The following is a 12765-nucleotide window of genomic DNA, read 5'->3' on the forward strand; positions in this document are numbered from 1 at the left end:
TTCAGAAATTTTGGCCCCTGATCTGGAGTCAGTTAAAAGGCCGCAGTTATTGCTATGAGTATACGGACACTGCTTACGTCTTCCCCTGGATGCCTTTACGTGATGACGATTTGAATGGGGTCGATTGCGCGTTCACAGGCACTACAAATTAAAAAACCCTGTAGCTAGGAACTCTTTTCTTGCTGCGTAATGCGCCTGGAGGACATCGACCTGCACTTGTTCCAAGCATTAGTGGAGGGAGTAATATTACTCTGGTCATGTTTCTACTCGTTATGGGAGTTAAAAACATCATAAGGTAGTTAATTTAAAGCGTTTTATAGCAATTTATATCCGTTTAGTGCGATTTTGGGACATTTATTTCTGAAACGCTGTGAATTGCTGGGCACGCTTCCAGTTCATCCCGAACGCAGTTGGCATTTCCACATGGCAAGAGGACAGCTTTCCACCAAAAGACGATTAGACCCAAGAAAGGATCCTTTGCCCAAGATACTGATGGAAGAACAGCTCAAAGTAGGACATTTTTATTATGATAAATCGTGTTTCTGTCGAAAAATGTTAGTGGCTTAGGACGCCATGTTTTTTGACGTAGCTTCGCTTGGCGCAAACTGTATTGAAAAGTAAGGATAATTTAAAAAATGTAATTCCGCGATTGTATTAAGAATTAAATTGTCTATCAATCCCTGTCCAACCTATATTTTTTAGTCACGTTTATGAGTATTTATGTATAAGAGTAGATCACTGTCTAATATGGCGCACTGACATTTTCTCACCAGCTGGGCTACATTTCACATTGTCTAACCATGATTTTGGTGGCTAAATATAAACATTTTCGATCAAACTCTATATGGATTGTGTAATATGATGTTACAGGAGTGTCATCTGAAGAATTCTGAGAAGGTTAGTGAAAAAATTAATATATTTTGGCGATGTTGACGTTATCGCTCACTTTGGCTAGAATCAATGCTGGGCTGCTATGTGCTATGTGCTATGCTAATATAACGATTTATTGTGTTTTCGCTGTAAGACACTTAGAAAATCTGAAATATTGTCTGTATTCACAGGATCTGTGTCTTTCGATTCGTGTATGCTGTGTATTTTTACGAAATGTTTGATGATTAGTAAGTAGGTAAACACGTTGCTCTATGTAGTTTTTCTAGTCCATTTGTGACGGTGGGTGCAATTGTAACCTATGCCATCTACCTGAAATATGCACTTTTTTCTAACAAAACCTATCCCATACCATAAATATGTTATCAGACTGTCATCTGATGAGTTTTTTTCTTGGTTAGGGGCTATAAATATCTTAGTTTAGCCGAATTGGTGATAGCTACTGGTGTTGGTGGACAAATAAAAGATGGTGGATTATGCTAATGTGTTTTTAGGTAATAGATGTACATCTTTACATATTGTGTCTTCCCTGTAAAACATTTTAAAAATCGGACATGTTGGCTGGATTCACAAGATCTGTGTCTTTCATTAGCTGTATTGGACTTTAATGTGTGAAAGTTAAATATTTAAAAAAAAAATTTTTTTGAATTTCGCGGCACTGGTTTTTCAGTGGGGGTGGGGGGGGAGTGCCGCTAGCGGCAGCCTCATCCTAGACAGGTTAATGGGAATTTTGGAGTCGTGCTTGGCCACGCAGTCGTGGGTGAACAAGGAGTACAGGAGAGGACTAAGCACACATCCCTGAGGGGCCCCGGTGTTGAGGATCAGTGTGGCAGATGTTCTGTTGCCTAATCTTACAGTGGTTCCTCCTTTAAAAGTTGCGAGTTTGCACCGCGGGACTTAGAGGTACCCAGCATCACGGCTTCATTGCTCCAGACCACCACAAGGGGGAGTTAGAGCACTCATTATGCATTTGGGTCCCAAGGTTTTTATATGACCAATCGTATTGAGTGGTTCCAATGACGAATTTTGACGCGAGCCACCCTTGTCTTGTGGCATTCTTCAACAAAGATGGCTGACAAAACATTATGGTGGAACCAGATGTAAGTTGTTATAACGATAACGAGTCAAACAAAACAATTACAATTGAGAGGAATATGTTAGTCAATGTAGAGACAAACGTTTGTGCATATTTTTTTGTCATAAAGTTAATTTACGAAAATAGCTATTTAGCAAGTTATCTGGCTAGCTAGTCAGCAAGTCATTAGTCGGCTAGCTAGTGTTAGGATGAATTTGTAATTTGTGTTGTTTAATGTTTTAGGGACTCCTGAGAAAACCATCAAACTAGGCTGTCGTCTTGTGAAACAGTGGATGTAAAGAATCCATCTAGCTAAAACATTTACTGCAAATTGACTGTACAATTGTGTAAGTGTAACGGATGTGAAATGGCTAGCTAGTTAGGGTGTACGCGCTAATAGCGTTTCAATCAGCTACGTCACTTGCTCTGAAACCTAGAAGTAGTGGTTCCCCTTGCTCTGCAAGGGCCGCGGCCTTTGTGGAGCGATGGGTAACGATGCTTCGTGGGTGACCATTGTTGGATGTGTGCAGAAGGTCCCTGGTTCGCGCCCGCGTCAGGGCGAGGGGACGGTCTAAAGTTATACTGTTACATGAGCTTGCCATGCAATGCAGCTGAAGTAACATAGCTAGCTAACTATTTACTAGCTTATTGTGTAGTGGAGGATAAAAATAACTGTATGCCTATTGATGTGTAGCTAGCGACAGTATGTGGCCGATCTATGTATGGACACTAAAACGTTTGGTATGAATATTAGTTCATAACCTATCTATGAACCTTAGCTATCATAGTTGTTGTATCAACTTCAAATCTGAATGGCATCAATGAAGCCTATGGATAGAGTAGAATATAATAACTTTATTGTGCCAAGGATGCAAGTACTGTCATTAATACCACACATGAGATTCCCACATTGTAGCCTGTACATTGAATATATTCACTGATCATGTACTCTTCCTTAGCAAATAAAGACGCGGTTCAGGTATAAATCTCTGAGACATTCTTTTTCAGTCATATCAAACTCCATTATTTGAATTCTGCTGTGTCTGCATGTACAGTTGAAGTCGGAAGTTTAACTACACTTAGGTTGGAGTCATTAAAACTCATTTTTCAACCACTCCACAAATTTCTTGTTAACAAACTATAGTTTTGGCAAGTCTTGTGCATGACACAAGTAATTTTTCCAACAATTGTGGGCAGACAGATAATTTCACTTGTAATTCACTGTATCACAATTCCAGTGGGTCAGATGTTTACATACACTTCGTTGACTGTGCCTTTAAACAGCTTGGAAAATTCCAGAAAATGATGTCATGGCTTTAGAAACTAGGAACTGTTTGGCCATAATGACCATCGTTATGTTTGGAGGAAAAAGTGGGATGCTTGCAAGCCGAAGAACACCATCCCAACCGTGAAGCACGGTTGTGGCAGCATCATGTTGTGGGAGTGCTTTGCTGCAGGAGGGTCTGGTGCTCTACACAAAATAGATGCCATCATGAGGCAGTAAAATTATGTGGAAATATTGAAGCAACAAGACATCAGTCAGGAAGTTAAAGCTTGGTCGCAAATGGGTCTTCCAAATGGACAATGGTCCCAAGCATACTTCCAAAGTTGTGGCAAAATGGCTTAAGGACAACAAAGTCAAGGTATTGGAGTACTAATACCTAGGTGTCTGGTTAGACTGTAAACTCTCCTTCCAGACTCACATTAAGCATCTCCAATCAAAAATTAAACCCAGAATCGGCTGCCTATTTTGCAACAAAGCATCCTTCACTCATGCTGCCAAACATACCCTCGTAAAACTGACTATCCTAACGATCCTTGACTTCGGCGATGTCATTTACAAAATAACCTCCAACACTCTACTCAGCAAATTGTATGCTGTCTATCACAGTGCCATCTGTTTTGTCACCAAAGCCCCATATACCACCCACAACTGCGACCTCTATGCTCTCGTTGGCTGGCCCTCGCTTCATATTCATCGCCAAACCCACTGGCTCCAGGTCATCTATAAGTCTTTGCTAGGTAAAGCCCCGCCTTATCTCAGCTCACTGGTTACCATAGCAGCACCCACCCGTTGCACGCGCTCCAGCAGGTATATTTCCCTGGTCACCCCCAAAGCCAATTCCTCCTTTGGCTGCCTTTCCTTCCAGTTCTCTGCTGCCAATGAAACGAACTGCAAAAATCACTGAAGCTGGAGACTCATATCTCCCTCACTAACTTTAAGCACCAGCTGTCGGAGCAGCTCACAGATAACTGCACCTGTACATAGCCCATCTGTAAATAGCCCATCCAACTACCTCATCCCCAAACTGTTATTTATTTAATTTTTTTGCTCCTTTGCACCCCAGTATCTTTACTTGAAAACTCATCTTCTGCACATCTATCACTCCATTGTTTAATTGCTATATTGTAATTATTTTGCCACTATGGCCTATTTATTACCTTACCTCCCTTATCCTACCTCATTTGCACACACTGTATATAGACTTTTTCTATTGTATTATTGACTGTATGTTTGTTTATTCCATGTGTAACTCTGTGTTGTTTGTGTCGCACTGCTTTGCTTTATCTTGGCCAGGTCGCAGTTGTAAATGAGAACTTTTTCTCAACTAGCCTACCTGGTTAAATAAATGTGAAATAAAAAGTAAATTTAAAAAACAGACTTGTGGAGGTCTACAATTTTTATTCTGAGATCTTGGCTGATTTCTTTAGATTTTCCCATGATGTCAAGCAAAGAGGCACTGGGTTTGAAGGTAGGCCTTGAAATACATCCACAGGTACACCTCCAATTGACTCAAATGATGACAATTACCCTATCAGAAGCTTCTAAAGCCATGACATAATTTTCTGGAATTTTCTGGAATTTTCCAGCTGTTTAAAGGTACAGTCAACGAAGTGTATGTAAACTTCTGACCCACTGGAATTGTGATACAGTGAATTATAAGTGAAATTATCTGTCTGTAAACAATTGTTGGACAAATTACTTGAGTCATGCACAAAGTAGATGTCCTAACCGACTTGCCAAATCTATAGTTTGTTAACAAGAAATTAGTGGAGTGGTTGAAAAACGAGTTTATGACTCCAACCTAAGTGTATGTAAACTTCCGACTTCAACTGTAGGTGTTCCTTTTTTTGCAGGTGGGAAAGGGCAGTGTGGAGTGCGATTGGTTCGCGCATGCACTGAGTACACGCCCTGGTTATCTGTCTGGCCCCGTGGCCTTGTGAATGTTGACCTGTTTAAAGGTCTTAATCACATCGGCTACGGAGAGTGTAATCGAAATATTTTTACAAAGTCACAGAGTTTTTTTTCCCTAATGTAAAACTCAAATGGGAAGTTACATGCAGCCATTTAGGCAGCATATCAAACACAAGCAAGACACAGATACAAAGTCTAATTAGCAATTGAATGTTATGTTTTCATCATCATTGCAAACATTGGCTAGGCAGGAGGCAGACAGGCAGTCAGTAGTAGTGTTTTTTTTAGCTACTCTGGCTGGTGGCTATGCTATGGCAGCAACTACAAAGATTAGCCTACATCAGGGATGGGCAACTGGCGGGCCGCATGCAGCCCGCGGCCCCCCTTTTGTAGGCCTGCAGCCGGGGGGGCCCATATTTATTTTATAAGTCACTCTCACTCGGATATCATATGAAAAACTGCAAACAGTTCTCTACAACCTATGGAAAAATGTGTAGAATTTCAGGAAATTAGTTAAAATGTTATAACATTTTAGTATCTTCTTTTGCTAGCAAGTTGGATGGGCCCCTCCAACAAATCTTCCCTTAGGGCCCCCAAAGGGCCGGCTCTGACTGCATACGTGGGGATGGATGTGGGGATGCAGACCTCTGAGCCCCTGTGGCCCCTCCTGATGAGTTACGATTTTTTGTGTTACCCATCCCTTACCTACATCACACAAAACACAGAGGATGTTCTGTAATGGAAGCCTCTCCAACATAATCCAGGTAGAATCAGGAATTCCACAGAGCAGCTGTCTAGGTCCCTTAATTTTTTTAATCTTTACTAACAACATGCAGCTTTGAGTAAAGCCAGTGTGTTTCTGTATGTGGATGACTCAACACTATACACGTCAGCTACTACAGTGACTGAAATGACTGCAACACTTAACAAAGAGCTGCAGTTAGTTTCAGAATAGGTGGCAAGGAATAAATTAGTATTTCAAAAATCTAAAAGCATTGGGACAAATCATTCACTAAACCCTAAACCTCAACTACTGTAAATCTTATAATAAATAATGTGGAAATTGAGCATGTTGAGGTGACTAAACTGCTTGGAGTAACCCTAGATTGTAAACTGTAAAACATATTGATACAACAGTAGCTAAGATGGGGAGAAGTCTGTCCATAATAAAGTGGTACTCTACCCTCTTAACAGCACTATCAACAAGGCAGGTCCTACAGGCCCTAGTTTTGTCCCACCTGGACTACTGTTCAGTCGTGTGTTCAGGTGCCACAAAGAAAATTGCAATTGGCTCCAAACAGGGCAGCACGGATGGCCCCTTGGATGTACACAAAGAGTTAACATAATATATGTGCATGTCAATCTCTAATGGCTCAAAGTGGAGGAGAGACTGACTTCATCACTACTTGCATTTGTGAGAGGCAAAAGACATGATACACTAGCAATAATTTCTAGTGAAAAAACACAAATATAAAAAATGTGTGGAAATAGCGTTTTGGAAATAAACTCTTCAAATGTACTTCTAGTATACCCTTGATCCTTCTGCATACTAAAATGTACTCTGAGTATGCCCTGTCCCTGACCTGTGAGATGAGGAGTTGGCAGGAGGACAACTCTCTTCCCGTCTCCTCCATCTTCCTATGACACTCCATCTGAAGGTTCTCCAGCTGACGACAGCGTTTCACCATGGACTTGACCTCCGACTTGATCTTACTGATGTAGAGACGGGCCACCGTAAACTCCTCCTCGATCGCACCCGTTATTTCCATCGGCTGGGGGAAGAGACAAAGATTACCATTATCATTGATTCAATATGTTCCTATATGTTTGCTATGGATTGCCATAGTATATGGTTACACTTTCCACGCCAATAAAGCCTTTTGAATTTGAGAGACAGAAAAAGGAGAGAGAGCTGAACAGGGAGTAGGAGAGAGAGAATGAGAGAGAGAGAGAGAGAGAGAGAGAGAGAATGAGAGAGAGAGAGAATGAGGCAGAGAGAAAAACTTCTGCCGTTTATTTGTAAAAACAAACATCCATTATATTACAGATCATTTAGCAAACGCCACATCAATTACAATCTAAATATGATAACAGTGATGTTGTTGACAGACAACTCTGCTCTATCTCCCTGACAACTGGCATGCTGTACTTCCGCCGAGGGCCTTTTGGAGTGAAAAAGAGGAACTCTTAAAATCATAAAATGAGAAAGAGCTGTACCTATCTGGGCCTGTATTCAGAAAGTATATCAGGAGTGCTGACAGGATCACGTTCGCCTTTTAGATCACAATGACTAAGATACAGTGGCACGAAAAGGTATGTGAACCCTTTGGAAATACCTGGATCTCTGCATAAATTGGTCATAGCACTTGATCTGATCTTCGTCTAGGTCACAACAATAGACAAACACAGTCTGCTTAAACTAATAACACACAAACAATTATACGTTTTCATGTCTTTATTGAACACACCGTGTAGACATTCACAGTACACTACCTATACTGTGAATGTTTAAATGATGTATTCAATATAGACAAGAGAAATGTGTTCATTTGTGTGTTATTAGTTTAGGCACACTGTGTTTGTCTATTGTTGTGACTTAGATGAAGATCAGATTAAACCAATTTATCCACATACTTTTTCTTGCCACTTGTATATGGACATGGGGAACCTAGCCTCGACCTCCAGTGTCCTCGGAGAGGTTCTCAGAGATAAGTTTTCAGCGTCTAGATCAGCACTCCTATTTTTTTATACAGGTGTACAGGCCATACACGCTTAGAATTATTGGTTACTCGAGGAACCCTGGAGATCCTCATGGAACCCCTGGAATTCCTTAAGCAACCATTGCTAGTCAATAGTTCATATTTTCACCTTCAGTTAGTTGAGGGGTTCTTGGAGGAAACTTGAATGGTTCAATGTAGGAACGGGTTCCTAGTGGAACCCTGGAGTGGAGGCGTGGCTTAGTAGTGGCGTGGCTTTAAGATAGGGGCGGCAGTTGGCCTAGTGGTTAGAGCGTTGGGCCAGTAAAAAGGTTTTTCAGAGGGAGAACCTTTTTCAACTGGAAAGGTTCTGCCTGTATGGCAACCCAAAATGTTCTTTCAGGCACCTTTACGTCTATGAGGGGGTGGCAGGTAGCCTAGTGGTTAGTGCGTTGGGTCAGTAACCAAAAGGTTGCTAGATCAAATCCCTGAGCTGACAAGGTAAACATTTGTTGTTTTGCCCCTGAACAAGGCACTTAACCCACTGTTCCTAGGCCGTCATTGTAGATAAGAATTTGCTCTTACCTGACTTGCCTAGTTAAATAAAGGTTAAAAAAATAAGTGTAGTCTTGGTAATAGCAGGCCACAGGAAGTTGGTGGCACCTTAATTGGGGAGAATCGGCTTGTGGTAATGACTGGAGTAGAATCAGTGGAATGGTCTCAAACACATGGTTTCCGGGTGTTTGATTCCATTTGCTTCATTCTGGCCATTATTATGAGCTGTTCTCCCCTCAGCAGCCTCCACTGTAGCAGACGTACCAGTTTGATGTCCTTTTTGTTTAAGTGAAAGTCAGGTATCAAGAATCAACGATCAAGACAAGTCAAGTCAACTCAGAAATCGTCTTTTTACAACTAAAGTAAAGTACTGACCAGTTTGATGTCTTTGTTGCCTACGATGGCACTGAACTCAGAGAGGTCCCTCATTAGGCCATTGAGAACCTCAGCGATGCGTTTCCTCTGATGACCGCTCACTTCCTGTAGACGAGACAGCTCCGCCTCAATTCGCATCAAGTGGGCCTGGAGTTGGGAGGAGAAGAAGAAGAAACTTTGACTTATCTTTTTTCTTTTAACCTAACCCCCTGAGACACACACACAAACACTCACCAAAGGAATAGAATGATAGATAGAACTGTAGATGGACGGATGCATTGATGGAGGAAAGGCACTGTACAAATCCACATTTTGATTGATGGATTTATCAAAAGGTTACAGTAATGCACGTAGGGATGGACGGATGGGTGGATGGGTGCAGATGTACGTAAAGGACGGACGAACAGATTAAGTGTAACCCCCTCCCCCCGACCTACCATTTTCTTGGCCAGTTCCTCAGCCAGTAGTTTGTTCTGTAGACTCTTATCCTCCACCTCCTGGCTCTTCTGGTCGTAGTTAACAGCCAGCTCCTCTAAGGCCTGTAGAACCTCCTTCACCTATAGACCACAAGTGAAATAAGCAAGTGACTTTATTATTGTAATTTGCTGGCTGTATATGTATTAAATTGTCAAATAAATTCAATCAATCAATCACTCAATGAATTAGTCGGCCAACCAACCTCCGCCTTGGCAACGTCACTCTCCATCTGTAGTCTGCCCAGCTCTGATGACACCTTCTCACTGTCCCCACGGGAGGAGACCAGGAGCTGGGAGTCACACAAAACCCCAATAACCATCACTCACTTATCATCGATAGCTCCTTAGCGCCTCAACATTTGGGCCAGTTCCCAGGCTGAATAACCATCACCATAGCATTACAAATAAAAGGAAAGTGATGACAGATTATCCAATGTCAGTTGAGTTCTCAATACTACAGTTGCCAAATGAAATTACACTGAACAAATATAACTGCAACATGCAACAATTTCAATGATTTTTACTGGGTTATAGTTCAAGGAAATCAGTCAATTGTAATACATTCATTAGGCCATAATCTATGGATTTCACATGTCTGGGAATACAGATATGCATCTGTTGGTCACAGATACCTTTAAAAAAAGTAGGGGCGTGGATCAGAACACCAATCAGTATCTGGTGTGACCACCATTTGCCTCGTGCAGCGTGACACATCTCCTTTACGAAGAGTTGATCAAGCTGTTGATTGTGGCCTGTGGAATGTTGTCCCACTCCTCTTCAATGGCTGTGCGAAGTTGCGGGATATTGGCGGGAACTAGAACAGGCTGTCGTACAAGTCAATCCAGAGCATACCAAACATGCTCAATGGGTGACATGTCTGGTGAGTACGCAGGCCATGAAAGAACTGTGACATTTTCAGCTTCCAGGAATTATGTACAGATCCTTGCGAAATAGGGCCGTGCATTATCATGCTGAAACATGAGGTGATGGCGGTGGATGAATGGCAGGACAATTGGCCTCAGGATTTCATCATGGTATCTCTGTGCATTCAAATTGGCATTGATAAATGCAATTGTGTTTGCTGTCAGTAGCTTATCCCTGGCCATAACCCCACCGTCACAATGGGGCATTCTGTTCACAACTTCGGCATCAGAAAACCGCTCGACCACACAAGCCCCTAAATGCTGTCTGTCATCTGCCTGGTACAGCTGAAACCAGGATTCATCCGTGAAGAGCACACTTCTCCAACGTGCCAGTGGCCATCGAAGGTGAGCATTTGCCCACTGAAGTAGGTTACGACAACAAACTGCAGTCTTGTCAAGACCCTAGTGAGGACGACGAGCACGCAGACCAGATTCCCTGAGACGGTTTCTGATAGTTTGAGCAAAAATTCTGTATTTGTGCAAACCATAGTTTCATCAGCTGTCTGGGTGGCTGGTCTCAGACAATCCCGCAGGCGTAGAAGCCAGATTTAGAGGTCCTGGGATGGCGTGGTTACATGAGGTCTGCGGTAGTGAGGCCAGTTGGACATACCTCCAAATTCTCTAAAACAACATTGGAGGTGGCTTATGGTATGGAAATTAACATTCAATTCTCTGGTATCAGCTCTGGTGTACATTCCTGCAGTCAGCATGCCAATTGTACGCTCCCTCAAAACTTGAGACACCTGTGGCATTGTGTAGTGTGACATATCTGCACATTTTAGAGTGGCCTTTTATTGTCCCCAGCACAAGGTGCACCTCGGTAATGATCATGCTGTTTAATCAGCTTCTGTCAGGTGGATGGGTTATCTTGGCAAATGAGAAATGCTCACTAACAGGGATGTAAACAAATTAGTACACAACATTTGAGACAAATAAGCTTTTTGTGTGTATAGAACATTTCTGTGATCTTTTATTTCAGCTCATGAAAGACTTTTCATGTTGCGTTTATATTTTTGTTCAGTATAAATTTAATTAAATCACCCTGCAGATTCATTTTTCATTTGACAGTATTTTTGGCACAGATCTCTGCTCTTTCGCTTGACAAAAATGTCAATGAATCTTCTCCTGCCAACTACTCAGCCTGAGTGGAGCTCAGATGGGCTGAATAATAGAGGGATAGAGGAAGATAGATGAGGAAGAACGTTGGGCTGAGTAGAGGGAGGGTGTTGTACCTCTTCCTGGTCCAGCATCTGCTCCTTCAGCTTCTCCGCCAGCTGACTCTGCTGGTTGATCTCATCATCCTGTGTACGTGTGTATACACACACACACACACACACACACACACACACACACACACACACACACACACACACACACACACACACACACACACACACACACACACACACACACACACACACACACACAGTGAAAACCAGGTATGTTATACATAGCATTATGGGTAAAGTAGTTCATCATGCACAGAGACAACCCACATGAAAAAAGACTATAATATACTATGGTATAAATATCGTACTATTACTATATTTTTTATACCAGAACATTGCTGAATACTTGCTTCTGATTGGCTAGAAGGGCCTTCTAGAATGGACATTAAAACCAGATAACGAGACAGTTGTAAAAGGAATCGGGACAGTTGGAAAATATTCACTAGGCACTGTATGTGTGGTTTAGGTTTTATGGATCTGGCTGTCAAGCAGCAGGAGGTGGCAATTGCCCATGTACTTGTCCATGTAATGTGTATAGCTAGCTAGCTAGCTGATTATGTTTGCAAGCTAGTACCAGAAGCTATAAACTTTGCACAGTGTCAGTTGGCTAAACATAGTGGTATTATGTACTTTTTTTATTTTTAGTTAGCTTGCTAACACGATCCCCTTTTCAACAATGTTTTTAAGAGTCAGTGTGTGATCACGAATGGTGCTGACAGATATAATAGGCCACATTGACCACATCAAATTGCCTCGCTAGCTAAAGACAGATCATGTCAATTTGGCTAGTTATGTTTTTTCTCAAATCGCATACAAGCAATTTTGGGATCTGTGTTGAAACGTATCTATAGCAGAAGAGCAATGATCAAAAGGCTTAAAAACATATACAGAACTTCTGTTCATTTTCTTGCCTTATTAATAACTATCAGCAATAATATTTGATGTGTATGAAATTGTTTGGTGCAATATGCAAAGAGAGTAATTGCCTATAATATGCACTTTTGGATAGTTGTACTTCCAATTTTGATCAACATGATTTAGTGACTGCAAAGAAAATGTATTGATCTACTGGGATTTTTAACATCTACAGGATCTTTTTGCAGGCAGTGGTGTTCTTTTGACGCATCAATATCTATCTAGGCAATATGGCAGTGTAATACAGTTTCGATTAATGTATTCATGTTTTGAGAAGGCAACTAAATATTGATAAATCATAGCAAAGGACACATAGTTCTGTAATGTATGCTGTGAACTCCGTTTTGAAAATCGACACACAAAAAAACTAAAAATGACTGAGAAAAGCTATCATTTCAAGGGATGAACTAGATCGCTAGTGATCTCATTGATTGACT

The 12765-nt window shown here is 41.5% G+C and overlaps 1 protein-coding gene across 1 annotated transcript in view; it reads right to left on the bottom strand.

Annotated features, from left to right (window-relative positions):
• LOC129814833 (kinesin heavy chain-like) overlaps nucleotides 1–12765 on the bottom strand; it is a 139548-nt gene that overhangs the window by 46988 nt on the left and 79795 nt on the right. The window contains exons 13-17 of the mRNA XM_055867907.1: nucleotides 11417–11485; nucleotides 9465–9551; nucleotides 9223–9342; nucleotides 8786–8932; nucleotides 6743–6931 (exon numbers count right to left, since the gene is read on the bottom strand). Coding sequence (XP_055723882.1) covers nucleotides 6743–6931; nucleotides 8786–8932; nucleotides 9223–9342; nucleotides 9465–9551; nucleotides 11417–11485 — 612 coding nt within the window. The remainder of the gene's footprint in view (nucleotides 1–6742; nucleotides 6932–8785; nucleotides 8933–9222; nucleotides 9343–9464; nucleotides 9552–11416; nucleotides 11486–12765) is intronic.

This window comes from Salvelinus fontinalis, chromosome 18, assembly GCF_029448725.1.
Source record: "Salvelinus fontinalis isolate EN_2023a chromosome 18, ASM2944872v1, whole genome shotgun sequence".
Taxonomy (NCBI): Eukaryota; Metazoa; Chordata; class Actinopteri; order Salmoniformes; family Salmonidae; genus Salvelinus; species Salvelinus fontinalis.